At 41.5% G+C, this 18,463-nt stretch overlaps 1 protein-coding gene across 1 annotated transcript in view; it reads left to right on the forward strand.

Moving 5' to 3' along the window:
- The window catches only part of PRDM5 (PR/SET domain 5), a 192,342-nt gene that overhangs the window by 125,182 nt on the left and 48,697 nt on the right, over nt 1-18,463 (forward strand). The window contains exons 11-13 of the mRNA XM_056116900.1: nt 6,159-6,252; nt 9,542-9,702; nt 14,497-14,590. Of these exons, the coding sequence (XP_055972875.1) occupies nt 6,159-6,252; nt 9,542-9,702; nt 14,497-14,590 (349 nt within the window). The remainder of the gene's footprint in view (nt 1-6,158; nt 6,253-9,541; nt 9,703-14,496; nt 14,591-18,463) is intronic.

Consider the following 18,463-nt stretch of genomic DNA (forward strand, 5'->3'; position numbering starts at 1 on the left):
TGAGACTTCAATAATAAAACTTTTTTTAAAAGTATGGTACTAGTACATCTATTGCTGCAATATTTTTTCCAAGTTTATTTTCTCTATGTAGTTATTTCCTCTGAATTTTATGACAGTTTTCTTGCTTTACACTTTACCCAAAGAAGAAATACAGTTTCTAGTAAATACTGTGTACTTTTTTGTGTTACAGTATATATTATTGATATTCAAAATGGGATTTTTAATTAAAAAGGTTCTCTTGAAAATCTTATTCTGTCTCCATAATATGAATACTCAGTTTATAAGGCTAGAGATGTGTTAATTTGTTAATTATTATATATAAGTAATGCTAAAAGTCTTCAGAAGTATTTTGGAGACATTTTATTAGGTGTTATGAATATTGTAACAAATTTTCTTATGCTTGCTCTCCATCTGCAACAGTAATCAAACTTGATTCCTAAGAAGGACTCTGGCATATAAAGTTACATTTCATAATGCTATTTCATAGAGTAATTCATCATCATGACTTGGCATTTACATGAGTTTCTATAATTCATGGATAATGCAATTAATAAATCAGTAAAAAGTTTGGCACCCCTTAGAGATGAAGAATGAAGGCTATAGTATCTTTTTAAAAGCTTTATTTTGGGCTGGAGAGGTAGTACAGTAGTTAGAGCACTTGTTTTGTTTGTAACTGACCCCTGTTCAATCCCCTGCACTATATATGGTGCCCCAATCAACCAGGCGCAATCCCTGAGTGAAGAGCCAGGTGTGGCCATAAAATAAAGCAAATCAGAAAACTCCCCAAAACCTCAAATCCTTAATTTGTTCCCCCTGAAATGCACCTCTGTGTTATGTAGACTATCTTCTCAGACCCCATTCTTTGTGAGTAGAAATGCATATAGCATGAATAGCATCTACTTTTTCCACTCAAAAATATATTGTGGAGGATTTTCCACATCATAGGAAATAAAAACATAAAATCCAACTAGAATTTAGCCCATGAGCCTTGTATCTGTTGAAATCAGTTAAGAACCTTCCTTTAGAAATAGAGTGGTTTGGAGCTTGAGCGATAGTACAGCGGGTAGGGCATTTGCCTTGCACGTGGCCAACCTGGGTTCGATTCCCAGCATCCCACATGGTCCCCTGAGCACTGCCAGGAATAGTTCCTGGGTGCAAAGCCAGGAGTAAACCCTGTGCATAGCTGAGTGTGACCCAAAAAGAAAAAAAAAACAAGAAAAAGAAATAGTGTTGTTTGCAAGAGAAGGAGGTGTCTGCCATAGAGGCTGGCTGGAATGGGAGCTGGTTTGGGAGGCGCTGGGAGGAACACTGGGGACACTGGTGCTGGGCAATTATACTGGTGGAGGGATGAGCATTGGAACATTGTAAGACTGAAACCAATCATGAACAGCTTTGTAATGCTCTATCTCACGGTAATTCAATAAAATAGAAAATGGACATTAAAAAATAAGAAATGGTGTGGTTTGCACAGAAATTGACCAGAGAACGTTCTTCAATGTGGTTAGTCAACACAACAGATAGATGCTTTTTTGTTTGGAAACACAGCTGTGGAGCTCATTTCAAATGCAACCTCTGCTCCTTCAGCCTTGCGGTTCCTCACTTCCTCTTCCTTCTGGTGCTGATGGGGGAGTTCACCACAGCCATGCTCAGGGCAGTCCTGAAGCAGCTTCCTTCTGGCTGTGTTCTGTGCTTCAGATCCAAGTCCCCCAGAAGGTCCTGTTCACTGTCCTCATCTACCTGCGTGCCTAAGACTTGGTGTCTATGATTACCAGGCTGGTAAATGGCCTTATTCATCTTTTCCTTGACTGATTCCTGTTACTTCTCTGGTACCTACCTGCCTCCTGTTCTCAGCTCAGCTTCCTGAGCATCCTGGTAAGTGTCAGGTGAATCACGCCAACAACTTAGAGATTTGACATCTTGTCAAAACACAGAATTCCTTAAGAGCCAGCTGGGCCCTAGGCATTCACTTCTCCCCGCACGTGTCCCATTTCTCTCACCTCATCCCTCACTGCTCTGCTTTTCTGACCGTTTCCAATCACACTGACTCCGGTGGTGATTCCTACCAAGATCACCTCCAGAAATACCCATTCCAGTTCCCTTCCTCTCGAAGGACTTCTGTCAGATACCACCTTCTCACCATGATTTCCTTCACCGCAGGTTTAAAATTGCTGCGCCATTGTCTGAAACGCTTGGCTGTCTTCTTTCCCTCTTAGTTTTTCTTTATAGCATATATAACATATGTTGCATTTACTTGTCCTTTGTTGCTAGTGGAAGAGCACCATGGAAATTGTTTGGGGTTTTTTTTGGGTGGTGGGGTGGGGGATTACATTTAGCATTACTCAGGATGTACTCCTGACTCTGTGCTCAGGGATCACTCCTGGCAGAGCTCAGGGAAACAGATGTGGTGTTAATTCTGTGCTAGAATCAGACCTGGATGTACATATAAGGCAAGCATCCTATCTTCTGTACTCTATTTCCCGTGGTCATTTATTTATTGGTTTTTATTTTGTTTTTGGGCCTCTCCAGCCAGTGCTCAGAATTACTCCTGGCTCTGTGCTCAGGCCTCAGGGGTCCGTATTTGATACCTCTGATTGAACCTTGGTTGACCATGTGCAAGGCTAACTCTTACCCTCTGTATTATCTCTCCTGACCCACCTATTTTTTTTTTATTATTACATTCAGAGCATGTAAAATAGGACTGGCTCAGAGTGTTGTAAAGTACAAAGCATAGACTGGCTGGAAATGATGGATGCTGTTTTAACAGTGCTGTTTGGAGGAGCATCCTTGGAGCATTATCTTTGAAGTCCTTATATTCAATTATTAATGTGACAAGTATATTAACATATTAGCTGTGTTAAACTTTGATTTTATGTTGCAAGTGTTTTTGTAATCAAATATTTTTCGCTTTGTGGTTTTTAATTTAATTCTTTCATCTAAATACCTGGGTCTCTATTTAAAAGTCAGTTATAAATTTATTCTTCAAATATAATAAAGAATTTATCCTTCATTCTTAAAAAATGCTTGGGTTGAATGGAATTTACCTTATTTTAAGGGTTGATAAATTGGCTCATTTTCACCCAAATGTGGGTATGGTTTCTCCGATACCATTAAAAGGCATTCAAATTCTACCAAATTTGAAATGTTGGCATTTTTGGAGCTAAGTGTATTTTTCACGGAATGAAAGATACCCACCATTTTTACTATTTTCCTAATCTATTGAGTTTTTACTGTTCCTTTATATCTGAAGCACATTTATAGATTTGTAGTTTGCATTTAAAAAATATTTTTCCTATGTCTGTCCTAAACGTTTCTACTGTATATACTTATTTGAGAACACCGCTCTTTTTTTTTTTTTAGTGAAACACCATGAGGTACAGTTACAGACTTACAAAATTTTGTGATTGGGTTTCAGTTATACAATGATCAAGTACCCATCCCTCCACCAGTGCCCATTTTCCACCACCACGGGTCCCAGTATCCCTCCCACCCCCCCAACCCTGTATTCCAACTGCCTCTGTGGCAGGGCATTCCCTTTTGTTCTCTCTCTCTCCTTTTGGGTGTTGTGATTTGCAAGAGAGGCATTGAGTGGCAATCATGTTTGGTCTATACTCTACTTTCAGCATGCTTCTCCCATCCTGGGAGGATCCTCCCAAAACCCTTTATTTGGTGCTCCCTTGTCTATCTGAGCTCTTTTTTTTCCCCTAGCACATGTGGCTGGCCTCCAAGTCATGGAGCAAAATTCCTGGTAATAATCTTGGCCATTCTTGGGTGTTAGCCTCCTATTTTGTTATGTTATGTTCCCCAGATGAATGCAATCTTTCTGTGTCTATCCCGCTCTTTCTGACTCATTTCGCTTAACATGATACTTTCCATGTAGTACCACTTGTATGTAAATTTCATGACTTCATCTTTTCTAACAGCTACATAGTACTCCATTGTGTAAAGGTACCAAAGTTTCTTTAACCAATCATCTGTTCTCGGGCACTCAGCTTTTTCCAGATTCTGGCTATCATAGAGAGTGCTGCAATGAACAAACAAGTGCAGATGTCACTTTGACTATACTTTTTTGCCTCTCTGGGAAATATTGCCAGGAGTGATATTGCTGGATCAAATGGGAGCTCAATTTCTAATTTTTTGAGAATCGCCCATACTGTTTTCCAAAAGGGTTGAACCAGTCGGCATTCCTACCAGCAGTGAAGGAGGGTCCCTTTCTCCCCACATCTGTGTCAGCACGGGTTGCATTTGTTCTTGTGGATGTGGGCCAGACTCTGTGGTGTGAAATGATATCTCATTGTTGTTTTGTCTGCATCTCCCTGATGATTAATGTTGTGGAGCATTTTTTCATGTGCCTTTTAGCCATTTGGATTTCTTCTTTGAGAAAGTTTCTGTTCTTTTCATTGCCTCATTTTTTGATGGTGTTGGATGTTTTCTTCTTGTGGAGTTCAACCAGTACCTTGTATATCCTTGATATCAACCCCTTGTCAGATGTGTATTTGGCGAATATCCTTTCCCATGTTGTAGACTGTCTTTGTATTTTGGTCACTGTTTCTTTTGAAGTGCAGAAGCTTCTTAGTTTAAGATAGTCCCATTTGTCTATCTCTGTTTCACTTGCTTGGCCAGTGGCATGACATCTTTGAAGATACCATTAACTTCAATATCATGGAGGGTTTTGCCAACTTTGTCTTCAGTGAACTTTATGGATTCCAGTCTAATGTTGAGGTCTTTAATCCATTTTGATCTTATTTTTGTACATGGCGTTAGGCAGAGATCTCAGCCCACTTTTTTGCATGTAGCTGTCCAGTTTTGCCAGCACAGTTTGTTAAAGAGGCTTTCCCTGCTCCACTTCACTTTTCTTGCCCCCTTACCGAAGATTAGATGATCATATGATTGGGGGGAGATGTCTGTATATTCAACCCTGTTCCATTGGTCTACAGCTCTGCCTTTGCTTCAGTACCATGCTGTTTTAATTATTACTGCTTTGTAGTAGAGCTTGAAGTTAGGGAGGTTGATTCCTCCCATTTTCTTTTTCCCAAGAATTCCTTTAGCTATTTGTGGGTGCTTATTGTTCCATATGAATTTCAGGAGTGTTTGCTCCATTTCTTCGATGAATGTCATGGGTACCATTATAGGGATCGCATTGAATTTGTACAGTGCTTTGGGAAGTATTGCCATTTTGACAATGTTAATTCTCCCCATCCATGAACAGGGGATATTTTTCCATTTCCTCGTGTCCTCTTTTTTTTTTCCTGAAGTAGCATTTTGTAGTTTTCTTTGTACAGGTCCTTTACTTCCTTAATTAAGCTGATTCCTAGGTACTTGATTTTCTGGAGCACAATTGTGAGAGGCATTGTTTTCTTCATGTCACTTTCTTCTCTTTCACTATTTGCGTATGGGAAAGCCATGGACTTTTGGGTATTGATTTTATAGCCTGCAACTTTACTATACAAGTCTATTGGAACACTGCTCTCTTAGAATACGGTTTTATCCATAGATTTGTACCAAATGGGCTAATACTGATATGTACAGGGAAACAGGTGAAGCAGATCACTGTCTTTCATTATCAGTCAATTTTCAGTTTAGGCTAATCTGGTGCTTTTCTGTTGTTTCTTGTTAACTGATGTATCTGTTTTGTCCTGTGTTTGATGTTTCCTGCACCTATGCTGTTTGCTATTTGGCAAGTTTCTGAAACCCTTCAAGGCTTAGTTTTCTCATTTCTAAAAGGAGACTTTCTGTTCATCATCAAATAATGGTATATATTCACTGAGTCACTTAATTTCTGTTCAAATTAACCTAGGACTAAAAATGATCTGGAGTCATCCAGTGAAGTTGAGGACAAGGGTAGAAATAATCTCCTTTTTGAGAGCTTTATTGGCAAAAAAGGGAACTTAATCTTTAGAGAAATTGTGCATCATTTTACTCACGAATTGGGCCCTGAGGGACCTCAGTGTGCATCCAGATGGTTGGGCTGGGATGGATGAGCTGCTTCCTTCATGAGACCCCACAACCCTGACACACAGCAGTGGGGCTGTCTGCTCTGGGAACGCTGAGTGTGTCTTTGTGGGATGTCCATCAGAAAATGGTCCCTATTCCGAATGCTGCCTCCTTGCCCGTGGCAGCTGCTATGCCCAGACTCACGTGATGCCTGTCTTTCATTGCAGACCCACTCTGAGGAGAGGCCCTTCCAGTGCGAGGAGTGCCAAGCACTGTTCCGGACTCCATTTTCTCTGCAGAGACACCTGCTCATACACAACAGTGAGTCACCATACAGATGAAGGACGAAGAATCCCCTAACCCTGGAGCTGTGGGTCATTTAAGAATATAGACTTCAGGGAAGTGACCTGGAAGTAGTTATCTGATCCACTATTTTCTGGGGGGCTAGGGGTTTGAGTCTCAGCCAACTGTACTTAGAGCTTACTCCTAGCTCTGTGCTCAGGAATTGAACCAATGTCAGCAATATTCAAGGCAAGTCTTTCTTGCTGACTGGCTCTCTGACCCTATTACCCACTTCAAAAAATGAAGGGGATGGGGCCAGAAAGATAGTACAGCAGGTCAGATGCTTGCCTTGCACATGGCCAACCTGGGTTCAATCTCCAGCATCCCATCTAGTCCCCTGAGACCTCCAGGAGTAATCCATGAGCCCAGAGCCAGGAGTAAGCCCTCAGCACAGTCAAGTGTGGTCCCTCAATCAAAACAAACAGAAAACCCTAACCAAAAGTGAAAAGTCTTCTTCATGCTGCCTTCTACCTTCTCTTCCAGTAGCTTTGCCTTATTTTAATTTTTTCACAGCAAGAGGAATCAGTTAAAAGGCATTTTATTTTCTATCATTGGATCCTATTTACAATTTCTATCATTGCATCTTATTTACATCTGTATCTAAGGCCATTTCTTATGCTTGTTCGGTAAGGCATCTTGGAGGTTAGTGATGAAACAGGCCGTGATCCCTTCAAATGTAATGGCTCGAGATCCATGTCTGACTTTCTTGGACAGGCAGAACATGGACTGGGGAGATGTCTCTAGTGGTGGAGCATATAGCTGTCATGTGCAGTGCTGGGTGTGGCCCAAATGCAGCTCCTCAGTGACACCAGGTGCTTAACCCCATAAAAGCATGTAGTCTGCTATGATTGTACCATCCCTCAGATCCCTTGTGTGCTTGTCCCTTTTGCTCCCCCATTCTGGGTGAGGGGCTTTATTTAATTTTTCTTTCGAATAAGATTCCTCACAGGAAGTGAGCCCGGCAGTCCCGTCCTGAGCTATGTCTCGAGTAATAGTTATTAACCATCCTCCTGCAGGGCAGTGCATTAGTTGGAGATGTCACGGCTGAGCTCGGCTTTAAAGTGGGTTCAGTTGACGATGAGCCACCCAAGATTTACTGCACGTCTCTATTGAACATGAAAGAAAACGGCCCAAAAGAGATGACAGTTGTTGTTGCTTTAATGAGTTGTTTAATCAGCACAACTTCCCCTACACACCGTGTTCCTACTGCTCCTGAAATTTTTAATATTTCTGAGGCAAGCAAAACAATTACTCACTCTGACAACTGATGGTAGAGATAGTATCTGGAAGGAAATTTTCTCAGGCCAACTAGAAGCATCTAAAATGTATGTTAATAAAGACCTCAGGGTTCTTGTGAGTTGTGAGGGTGGGTGAGTGTGACTAAAGGTGTCTTTTCCATATGAAGGACCAGTCCAATGCCTGGCCATTCTGCATGCTGGCTTGACTTGCTATTTTCGTTACAAAGAAAAACGTTCCATTTAAGAAAAACAAATTGTCCTGTAGCAATGAATTTCCATCCCACTTCACTATCTTTTGATTATGGAAAAGTCACCATTAGGAGATGAATAAATTTTAGATGGGACATTTAGACCCATGAATGCCATCCCATCTAAGATGTGTACTCAACCTGGCCTGATGCTTAGGAACTGTTTCTTTGGAATGTTGAAATTCTGTTTTATATAACAGCAAGGAGTTTTTGATGTCAGGAATCCACTTCTGATTTCAGCTCACTGGTTCTCTTCTGCCTGAGATTCTGTCCTTGATTTAGTAATGATCAGTCTCATAACTAGTGACTTTCTGTTAGGAAACACCAATTATTTCCAATTTGATTATGACAATTTTTTTCCCTATTTTGAGCCAGAGTGCTGGTATATATTTTAACAGTCCTCAATACCTCTTTTGAGTTAGAGGGGTTCAGTTTTCCATACTGACAAATGAAATCTAGTGTTTTACCCTCACTCTTGCATCCATTTCTGATTTTAGTACTCTCGCTTACTGGTGCTCAGCAACCATATGTAGTGCCTGAGATTGAACCCAGGCCAGCTGCATGCAAGGCAAGCACCTTACCCCCGTACCCTCTCTCCAGCTCCTTGATGAGGTTTTAATACAAAAGCTGTTTGATTCACTTGAAAGTATAATGAGAGTACTCTCCTGGCAATAATCGTTAAGATTTTTTTAAGTTTTTCTCTATTTGAATTGATTTAGTATTATTAACATATACAGTCCTTTGGCATATGACAATTGTTTTTTACTGATTATACATTTTAAACAAATATAACTTTCAGATCTACTCTTTTGTTCTAAAAATTTGAGGAAATAATAGAATTTTTACAGTTTGTTTGTGGGCCATACCCAGCTCTGCTCAGGTCTGATTCCTAGCTCTGTGCTCAGGGATTGCTTCTGGTGACCCAAATGGCATGCTGGAGATTGAGCCCAGGTCAGCTGCATGCAAGTCAAAAGCCTTACCTGCTGTACTATTGTTCCAGCCCCAAGGATTTTTAATTTCTAAAGGTGTGCTAGTTTACATGGACTCTGGTTAGAAGTGTTTGGCTGAAATGAAGTAATTTCTTGTTTTGGAAAGTTAATATCTTTTTTGCTGTCATGCATATAAGATGTGAATGTTTGGCAGTATAATATAATTGTTCCTTGAAAAGGGAAATCTGTTGAAATTCTAGTTGGATTTATTCTTATAGCACTGGGCTATTTCTGAGGAAGCTGACGTCATCCAATGAACTACATGCATTGCCAAATGTATGAAATGCTAAAAAGTGAGATTTTGGTGTTCCCAAGAACAACAGAGAGTGTACATCTACAAACCTTTAAAGATACCTTAGAATCTTTGAAAAGAGTTTTTGGGATTTTGTCCCCACAAGCCAGACTATATCTGAGAAGGAAGTGTAAATCCTCACGGGTACTGAGGCTTTTCTAGGGCTGAAAGGGAAATTTCCATTCTTTCTTTCCATCTATCTGCTTCTATGGGAAGTAACCCCCATTTTGTATCTCAAAATATTAACTCATTTATTGCCTACATTTTCCAGTTAAACTGAAAATATTAAAAAGGTGGAAGATTTTTCTCTATTCACATAATTAGCATATGTAGAGCCTTTTAAGTACATGATAAACTTCTAGAACTGTAAAAGCAACAGAAAAAGAAGAATAAAAACAAAACATACTGGAGAAAATTCTCCCCTATGTAGGTCCGAATCAGCATTACCTGCAACCTGCTCTTGCATCTTATGTTTCTCTTATTTGACTTTTTATTTCTAAGGTGAGAGGACCTTTAAGTGCCATCACTGTGATGCCACCTTTAAGCGGAAGGACACCTTGAATGTCCACGTCCAAGTGGTCCATGAAAGACACAAGAAATACAGGTGTGAGCTCTGCAATAAGGCTTTTGTGACACCTTCTGTGCTCCGTAGTCATAAGAAGGTGAGTAGGGGATTTCTGGCCAGGCTTAGTTTATTTAAGCTTTAGGTCATGAGTCTCATTCTCATGTAATGGTTTTGTGATCATTTAACTTGTTTTCTCATAGTAAAAAGGAATGCCTGATGTCTTGAAGCCCTTCAGATATGTCTACTATCTTAAGTTTTTCAGAAAAAGACATTATTTTCCCTAGAAAGTCTAGATTTGCATATGAGTTCCCTCCAGCTAATCCTATCTAAGCTTGACTCATGGGTGGATCAGAAAAAAAGTATTCAGCCAATGGGATATTACCAGGTTTTATGTATTTTAATATTAACATAATTTTTACAATAAGCTTGACTGATGGATGGGTCAGAAAAAGTTTCAGTCAGTGGGAGCTTCTCAGGATTTATATATTTTGGTATTAACTTGATTTTTTAAGGAAAATGAATAGTGAATTTTATTTTTTTTAATTTTATCTTTTGAGAATCAGGTTTTTTTGGTTTTTTTTTTTTTGTCTTTTTGGGTCACACCCAGCTATGCACTGAGGTTATTCCTGGCTCATGCACTCAGAAATTACTTCTGACAGTGCTTGGGGGACCATATGGGATGCTGGGAATTGAACCCGGGTCGGCTGCATGCAAGGCAAACGCCCTACCCGCTGTGCTATCATCGCTCCAGCCCCGAGAATCAGATATTCTTAGTAATACTTTTTTTTTAAGCACCGGTCTAGACACACACACACACACACACAAAATTAACAGTACAAAGTACAAAGACTTTCTCTATACTCCCTGTCCACATTCTCTTCCCCTCTTTCCTGAGATTAAAGTATTGCTTGTTGGCAAAACCCATAAATGCTGCACAGTACTAAGAAGGAACCCTCTTGGAAAGTGTCCTTATGGGTTTTTACTTAATAATTTCCCTTCCAAAATAATAATTTTCAAAGCTTCTTCTGGTGCTTATGACTGACTGGTGTGTGGAACAAGTTCTGTTGGCTTGCTGGGACCCCTCATGTCTTACATCTCTGGGACCGCCAGAGGCTTGGGAACAGGGATAGAGGTTGGCAAGCATTTGCTCAACTCAAATAAAAGTGTTTGGACTTCTTGGTAATTAGAGGTGATTCTTTTGTTTTGTGGCTAAATCACAAGTAGATTAGAAGTTTTTTATTTGTCGAACAAGTACAATTTAAATGCATTTTTAAAATAGCAAAAATCCTGGTAACACATAAAAAGTGTAGTAACACATATGGCTTTGGAAAGAAATGTGGAGAATGGTAGCTTTTAGCCCTCTGCACATCACAGAATGATGTAGAAAAGTGACTCTCACTCTCCCTGGTCTTTATTATTTTGGAGGTGTGGGGGGCGGGAGGCACACCCAGCAGTGCTCACAACTAACTCCTGGCTCTGTGCTCTGGGATCACTCCTGGCTATTCTCAAGGGAGCATGTGGGATGCTGGGGATCAGATTTAGAGTCTGCTGCATGCAAAGCCACCCCCTGGTCTTTGTTTTGATGTGAATCTTTAATGTACATGTTTCCAAAGGAGTGAATAGCGTCATTTCTTGATCTTCAAATGCTCAGTGACAGTGATCTTTCTTAAATAACAGATCATTGTAGAATATACTTGGCAATGCTTTGGCTACTTCCTTCTCTTATCCGTTATTCATATAGCAACCTGTTTCCATGCTTTCTTATCCAAGTTTATACTTCTGTTTTAGCGTTAGTCCTCTGGTATATCTGAAAGCTAGCTAAACACAAAGCCACAGGAGTATTTTCATTCTTTTCATGACTAGACATTTTTGTTTGAAACTTCTACCACCCAAGAAACTTAGATCTTATGTGTGAGTGGTGAAATATTTATGTAGCAGCAGCAGTGGAAGTCCTGTGGATTTTATAAAGCTATTGCAAGTAAATTGGCAGTTACCTGCTTGGAACGATCCCTGGGTATAACAGTAGATGTATACAATTTCGAAACACCCTTGCATGCATCGAGAAAGCACTGCCGTATTTTGTCCCTTCTGTCAGCAGCAAGAGGACGATAGGTCTGGTGTATGTTAAAATGTTAGATCATTTACTTTAAATTGAACCCTAATGCGAACCAGTGGAGTGCAGCTCTTACTGAGGTGTGAAGAATGTATAACTGTTTTGTATAAGAACTCCTAGTGAAAATGGAAAGTTAAGTGCCTGCCAAGTGCAGGCTCAGGGATATGTCTGTTGTAGAGTGTCACTGGCCAGCGTATATGTCTCAAACTTGAATTTAATATTAATCCCCGCCCCCATTTTTTTCACTTTAATACTAAAGTTTATATGTGCACTTTTGGTAGATGGGTCCCGGGCTATCTCTATGTCCAGATCTCCTCTTTTCCCCCTGTACAAGGTATCTTGTCCAGTTCCTTGATGCCTGGTTGAGAGCAAAAAGTCTCTTATTGATCGCCCACCTCATTGATCACCCACCTCCAGTGTACGGTGGTCTAGATTTGTCCCAATTTGTCAATAAACCGTTCATTTTCCTAGTCTGAAGTCTGCAGCTGGAGCCCTGTCACCTGTATTCCCTTACTACATTTTAAAAATTTATTTATTTCTATTTTTTGTTTTAATTGAGTCACCATGAGATACAGTTACAAAGCAGTTCATAATCAGATTTCAGTCACTATCCAACACCCATCCTTCCATCAGTGTCCAATTCCCACCACCAAGTGACCCCAGTTGCTCTCCTATCACCCCCTCTACCCCCAGCCTGCTTCTATGACAGGCAATCTCTCTCTCTCTTCCGCCCCCCTCCCCGCACCCTCGCTTTTTGGGCATTATGGTTTGCAGATACTGAGAGGTTATCATGTTTGTGCCTTTACCTACTTTCTCCCTTGCTATTTTGTAACTTGTAACCAGGCTATAGTAGGACTGTACCCAGTGGCTCCCTGTCCCCTCACGTCCCCTTCACCTCCTGCTATGACTGTGTGCTCGAATGAGATACCTGCTGTACTGTGGTTCTTCTGGGCTCAGGTGAGAGCCACAACTTGGGAGAGGTGTTTGCACATTCAGTCGTGGCACTTCTGGAGGTTGTAGCTGAGTCCAGCTGCTCACCAGCCTCCTTGAGCTGGTGCATTGCCCACCTGGGAGATCTCTACATTGCCCACCCACCCACAAATGCTTGTGGGGGGCTCACGCCTAACCTTCCTGGTGGCAGAGCTGTTTAGTTGTGATGCTTTCTGGGGGTACCACCTTGGGTTGCAGAGTTTACACAGGCTCAGGGTACCCATAAATTGATTGTGGTGCCTGGTGTTTGAGAAGAAAGCTGCCAGGATCATGTGCTGCCCCTGCTGAGGACACAGGGGCCAACTCATGGCCTTCCGCTCGCAAAGCAAGCAGGCACTAGGGCTGCTTCTGAGCTGTCTCCTGACTTCACAGGCTTTATTTCAAAAGAGCTGTTTCTGTTTCCATTAGTCGAAATCGTTTCGAATAAAAATACTTGCAGTGTCAGGAATGTAGCTAAGTGGTCAATCACCTGCCTTGTGTGTGTGAGGCCCTGGGTGCAATGCCTCAGAACTGGGGATGGGAGGGAAATGCATGATACTTGCCAGTCACTTGCATCAACAGAGACCCAGGCCCCGGGGGTACTGCTTGGTGAAGTGTTGGTGACCCACTCCGTGTTTTTATTAATTTTTGGATTATCAATGACCCACTCTTATGCTCTTCTTAGCTTTAAGGTTATCAGTGAAATAAAAAAAAAAATTCTTAGGCCAGAGTGATAATACATTGGGTAAGGTGTTTGCCTTGCATGCGGCCAACACAGGTTCAATCCCCAGCATTGGCATTCAGTTCCCTGAGCACCGCCAGCAGTAATTTCTCAGTGCAGACCCAGGAGTAACCCCTGAGCATTGCTGGATGTGGCCCAAAAAGCGAAAAAAAAAATTCTTTAACTCACGTCATAAAGAGCGTGCAGGTATCTGAAGACGTTTACTTTCCTTGCCCTTCTTTTCCTTGTCCTGGTTGAGAAACTGCATTTGAGAGTAGTGCTGACTCTCCGTTATGGGATGAGCAGGCAGGGGTGGGGAGGTGCTGTTTGATGCTGGTGGAATCACTGTTCTCCCACAACAAGATTGTGAGATAACTTGAAAATATCCTGACTGCTTTGTCTATGCGGAGGTCACACTTGTTCCTTTGAACTCTTAATCTTTTATCAAAACCCATTTTTGATTCTACTCATCCGTCTTTGCTTGTGAGGTGGTCTTCTGCCCAGATTAAAAGTCTGCTGAGGACAGGAAGGCTCTTTCCAACTGACTGCTCCATTAACCCCTGTTGATGTAAAGGTCAAAGGCAGATTTATATTCCCTTTCTGCCTTTAAGTTAAATCAGTCCAGTAAGACAAGCATGGTGCAGGTAACGGATCACTTTATTGAGATTAATTCTGTCCTCTAGAGCTAAGTACACACAAAGAATGTGAAAAATGCTTCTAAGGAAGTGTTTTTTGGCGGCAACCCCAGGCAGCTGTGGCTCTCTACTGATTCCGCGCGTTTGCAAGCATGAGCCGGCTTTTTGTAAGTGGGTCATTTTTAGATGGGGGCTCCAAAAAGGCTTAAAAGTAAACTGCGGAATTATTTTCAAATTAGCACTAATGCACAGTTCTGAAGTTGTTTTTTTTCCTCAAAGACCCATGGGAACACCCATGATAAATTGGTGAAAATCTCATTGTGATAGTAAATCATTTTAATGAAACCTAATCCTTGGCAAAAATGGATTTACCATTGTCAGAGGCACTTCATCATTTTTTTTTACCTAATTCTTTATGTTTGTCCTCAACACATCTTATTCCTTTCTACTTAGACACATACAGGAGAAAAGGAGAAAATCTGCCCCTATTGTGGCCAGAAATTCGCCAGCAGTGGGACCTTGAGAGTTCACATCCGCAGCCACACAGGTATGTGCACAGCGAGCTGGGTACCATTTCGAGAAAGCAGGTTCCTCCAGGAACAGGCCTGGTGTCGTGTTAACAGAATACGTCCTGGCATATAAAGCAATCTTGACTGCTTTTCTTTTCCTGGAAGCATTATAGAACCCAATTCCTTGCTTGAAAAAATTTGGGAGTAAGTGTGTTTTCCCAAGAGATGTGAAGTATCTGAACTAGACATGATTTGACTGGTGGTGACACAGCTGCAACTTTCTAATAACTGGTGAAAGGAGTCATAGTTTATAGAAGGGCAAGTACACCTCTTCAAAAGACTCCCTGTAATTCACATCATTGGAACCTCTCAAATTTATAAGCCCTTTGAACATTGCTTAAAAGCAATAGAATTTCACTGGGAACACAGGTGAGGTGATATGACCCAAGTATCTGTAGTTTACTGGAGTTTACTGGAGATTTCTGTCTAAAGGGTTCCCTTCATTTCTCACGACTTCCTGCACATTTTATCCCATGGAATTGGCTGACCTCATAAAGGATGAATGAACAGATGAGTGGTCTTGAAAGAATCGCATAGAGATACACTTGGAAAGGTTCAGAAGAATCCTCATAGATGCCCTTACCAGAGCAGGGAGTTTAGCTTTTCTGATGTGAATTTTTCCAGAGCCTGAGACAGTGCCTATTTGGTTAATAACGACATGTTCAAGTAGGCTGAGAATCACCCAGGGATTATTAGTCATGGGGGCAGAAAAGCGCAGCAGTAGAGTATAAATTGGGAATATTTCTGGCTAAAATGAAAAAATGAGACCCATTAGTAATTACCACCTTCGGATTGCTTTGATACTTTGACATAAAACATATTAGCAAGAACAGCTGAAGTGCTTTAGATAACAGCTGAGATAATAATGGGTGCCCTAAAGAAGGAAAAGAAGGGGGTGTTTGCCAAGGCATAGCTGGAGAAAGGGAAGCACTCAAGACCAAGGCCAGCCTGCTCACAGAAGCGTAAGGCAGCAGAAAGAAGAAGCCAGAGGCAAAAAGCAGCCGTGGGCCAGGCACACCATGGATTCCCCGGACAGCAGCTCTGTGGGCACCGGGTGCTGGTTAGTACAGTTGTAGAGATGTGCCCTGCAACTGGCATGGAGCCTGGAATGGCACCAGGACCCCCTTCTAAGAGTGTGGACAGTAGCACAGACAGCGCAAGCATGATAGCAGCTAACCTCCATTCTTCACTGTCTTTCTGGGAGGATGGCTTCCATCCCCAGAAAACAGAACTGACAAGTCTGCTCCTCCAGTTTCCTGGCCTGTCTGTGGGTGCTAATATGCCGAGTTCTCGGACACAAGGAGGGTCGGGAGAATTGGGCAAAGCATATTTCAATAACCTGTCAGGATAAAATGCATACACTGCCCTGAAACTAAATGATGTCATTGAATTCATGACATCTCATGTCGTGTGTTTTACTAATCGGGTCATATGCTTTTATTTTACAGTTAGAAAGATTGGGTGTGAGAAAGAATAACTTGCTTGAACTAGTGCCTGTCCCCCCACCCAATTTTAATAATGAATTCAATATTAAATATTATCCTCATCCCTCTGCAAATAGATGAGAATAATATTTTAGCTCCAAGAATTTTAACTCCAAGAATTTTCTCTAACATATTATATATATATATATACATATATATATATATATATATGCAGGGTTTCTTATTGTTTTCCATAGTAGAATTATGTATCAAATCAAATTTGATATAAAGACTAGTCTGAAACCCCCCAAGTTTTATGCATGGATTCCTTATTTTTGTCTGCATGAATCTGTGTCAGATGTCATACAGATTCTGGCCTCCTCAGAATGTGATTACTCAACTCAAGAACTGACTGTTTAAATGTAGACAAGAGTGCCAAAGTGAACATTGGCATTTAGATGAATAAATCAACACCACAGGTGACATATATTTGTTCATACAAATAGAAAATTGCTTAGCTGTTTTCCTATAACAAGTTTTCCTTTTTTAAAATTAGACTCATTTAATTTTCTCTTTTGCAGGGTGGCTATATCCTGATGTGCTCTGTGGGCTTACCCCTGCCTCTGTGCTCACTTCTAGCAGGGCTTGGGGAGGGGACCATATGGAATGCCAGATATTGAACCTGGGTCATCCATGTGAAAGCAAATGCCCTACTTGCTGTACCATCTCTCTGAGCCCAGGACTCATTTAATTTTCACGGACTATAGCATCTGGGTAATTTTGATGTCATACCTACACCATTAGTGAATATGTTCAATAGCCCTGGTGGCCTTATGCCAGGCTGCTTGCTGGCATCTGGGCATCCAAGGTTGATCCGACATGGCCAGCAGATGTGAGGCTTCTCTGCTTGCTCTTTGTCTTCTTCCCAGTCACATCCATCCCTGACCTTCCCAAGACAGACCCCAGCCTGGTGATCACATGGGCTTGTGTGCTCAGCTGTAATAGTAAAGCTCTAGACATTCCTTTGTCTCTTACTAACTTGTCTTGTGAAGTTGCTCAGTTTCATGGAACTTTCCTTAGGGAAGCATAGCAGGGCAAGGGGCCGTAGGTTGTGTAAGTGTATTGGTTATGTACTGTTTGGAAGTCCCTGATACCAGAGCAGTCCTTGAGTAAAGATAAGGTGAGGATGGTAACACACACCAGTGGTCCAGTGCTGAGAAGGCCCCTCCGGATCACTGGGCTCATAACTGACCCCAGGCGCCTTCAAGTCACTCTTAATAGTTGTGACCCAGGGGAGTTTGCTTATTGGGCTTTAATTTGTTGCTATTCACTAATATCAGAAATTAACAGCTGAGAATATTTCAGAAATTAAAAGCTGAGCACTGTAGCACTGTCCTCCTGTTGTTCATCGATTTGCTCGAGCGGGCCCAGTAACGTCTCCATTGTTAGACTTGTTGTTACTATGTTAGGCATATTGAATACATCACGGATAGCTTGCCAGGCTTTGCCGTGCGGGCAAGATACTCTCAGAAGCTTGCCAGGCTCTCCGAGAGGGGTGGAGGAATTGAACCCAGATGGCTGTGCACAAGGCAAACGCCCTACTGCTATGCTATCGCTCCAGCCCCCAAAGCTGAGAATGTTTATTAATTTTTAATAATAAGCACATTCTATGATAATACAACCCATTTTTTTCCACAGATGATATCTACATCTTCCTAATTAGAAATACAATTAGATGAGAAGGGGGAGACATTGTTTCACATTTCTGACACTTTCTCCCATGACCTGTTCAAGAGGAAAGAGATTTTCACATCCGCTTATTTGTTATCTGCTTTATGTTCATTTGGTGCAGAATCAGCAGAAAATCTGATCTCAGTCTGACATGTTAGTGGAAGGGGGAGTTTAAAAAAATCCATTTAAAATATTTCTTAATATGTTATTGCACTACAAAGTCATTTTGAAGGCTGGTGATTATGAAGAATCAAAGTCATCTCAGTCAACTTTTGCTGTGTTGTTACACTAAAATCCACTGACATGTCTTATACTTCTGATTACTTACTGGTCTGGGTTTCTGTAAAACGCACACAGATAGCTGGACAGATGCTGGTCCACTGGGTTCTGAACTCTCCCACATGTGCTAATGTCATCACTGATCTCCCTGGTGTGTAAACTCAAAAAAGACAGCAGCGACGGCTCTATCTCTCCCGCCGCCCTCATTCAGTAGTCTCACACCGATTCCCCTACTCCGAGGAGGTCGATGGCGATGGGCAGGTGAAGGAAGGAACGAGGGCCAGGCTGGTTGATATCAGTTGCAGTTTATTCCAGTCCTCTCTCTATCCACTCCTGCCTCTGTCCTCTGCCTCTCCCTCCCCCATGCTACTTCATTCTCCTTCTCGATCCCCCTTCATCCTCCTTCTGACTCTGGAA

Source organism: Sorex fumeus, unplaced genomic scaffold (genome assembly GCF_029834395.1).
Source record: "Sorex fumeus unplaced genomic scaffold, SorFum_2.1 ptg000033l, whole genome shotgun sequence".
NCBI classification, from domain to species: Eukaryota; Metazoa; Chordata; class Mammalia; order Eulipotyphla; family Soricidae; genus Sorex; species Sorex fumeus.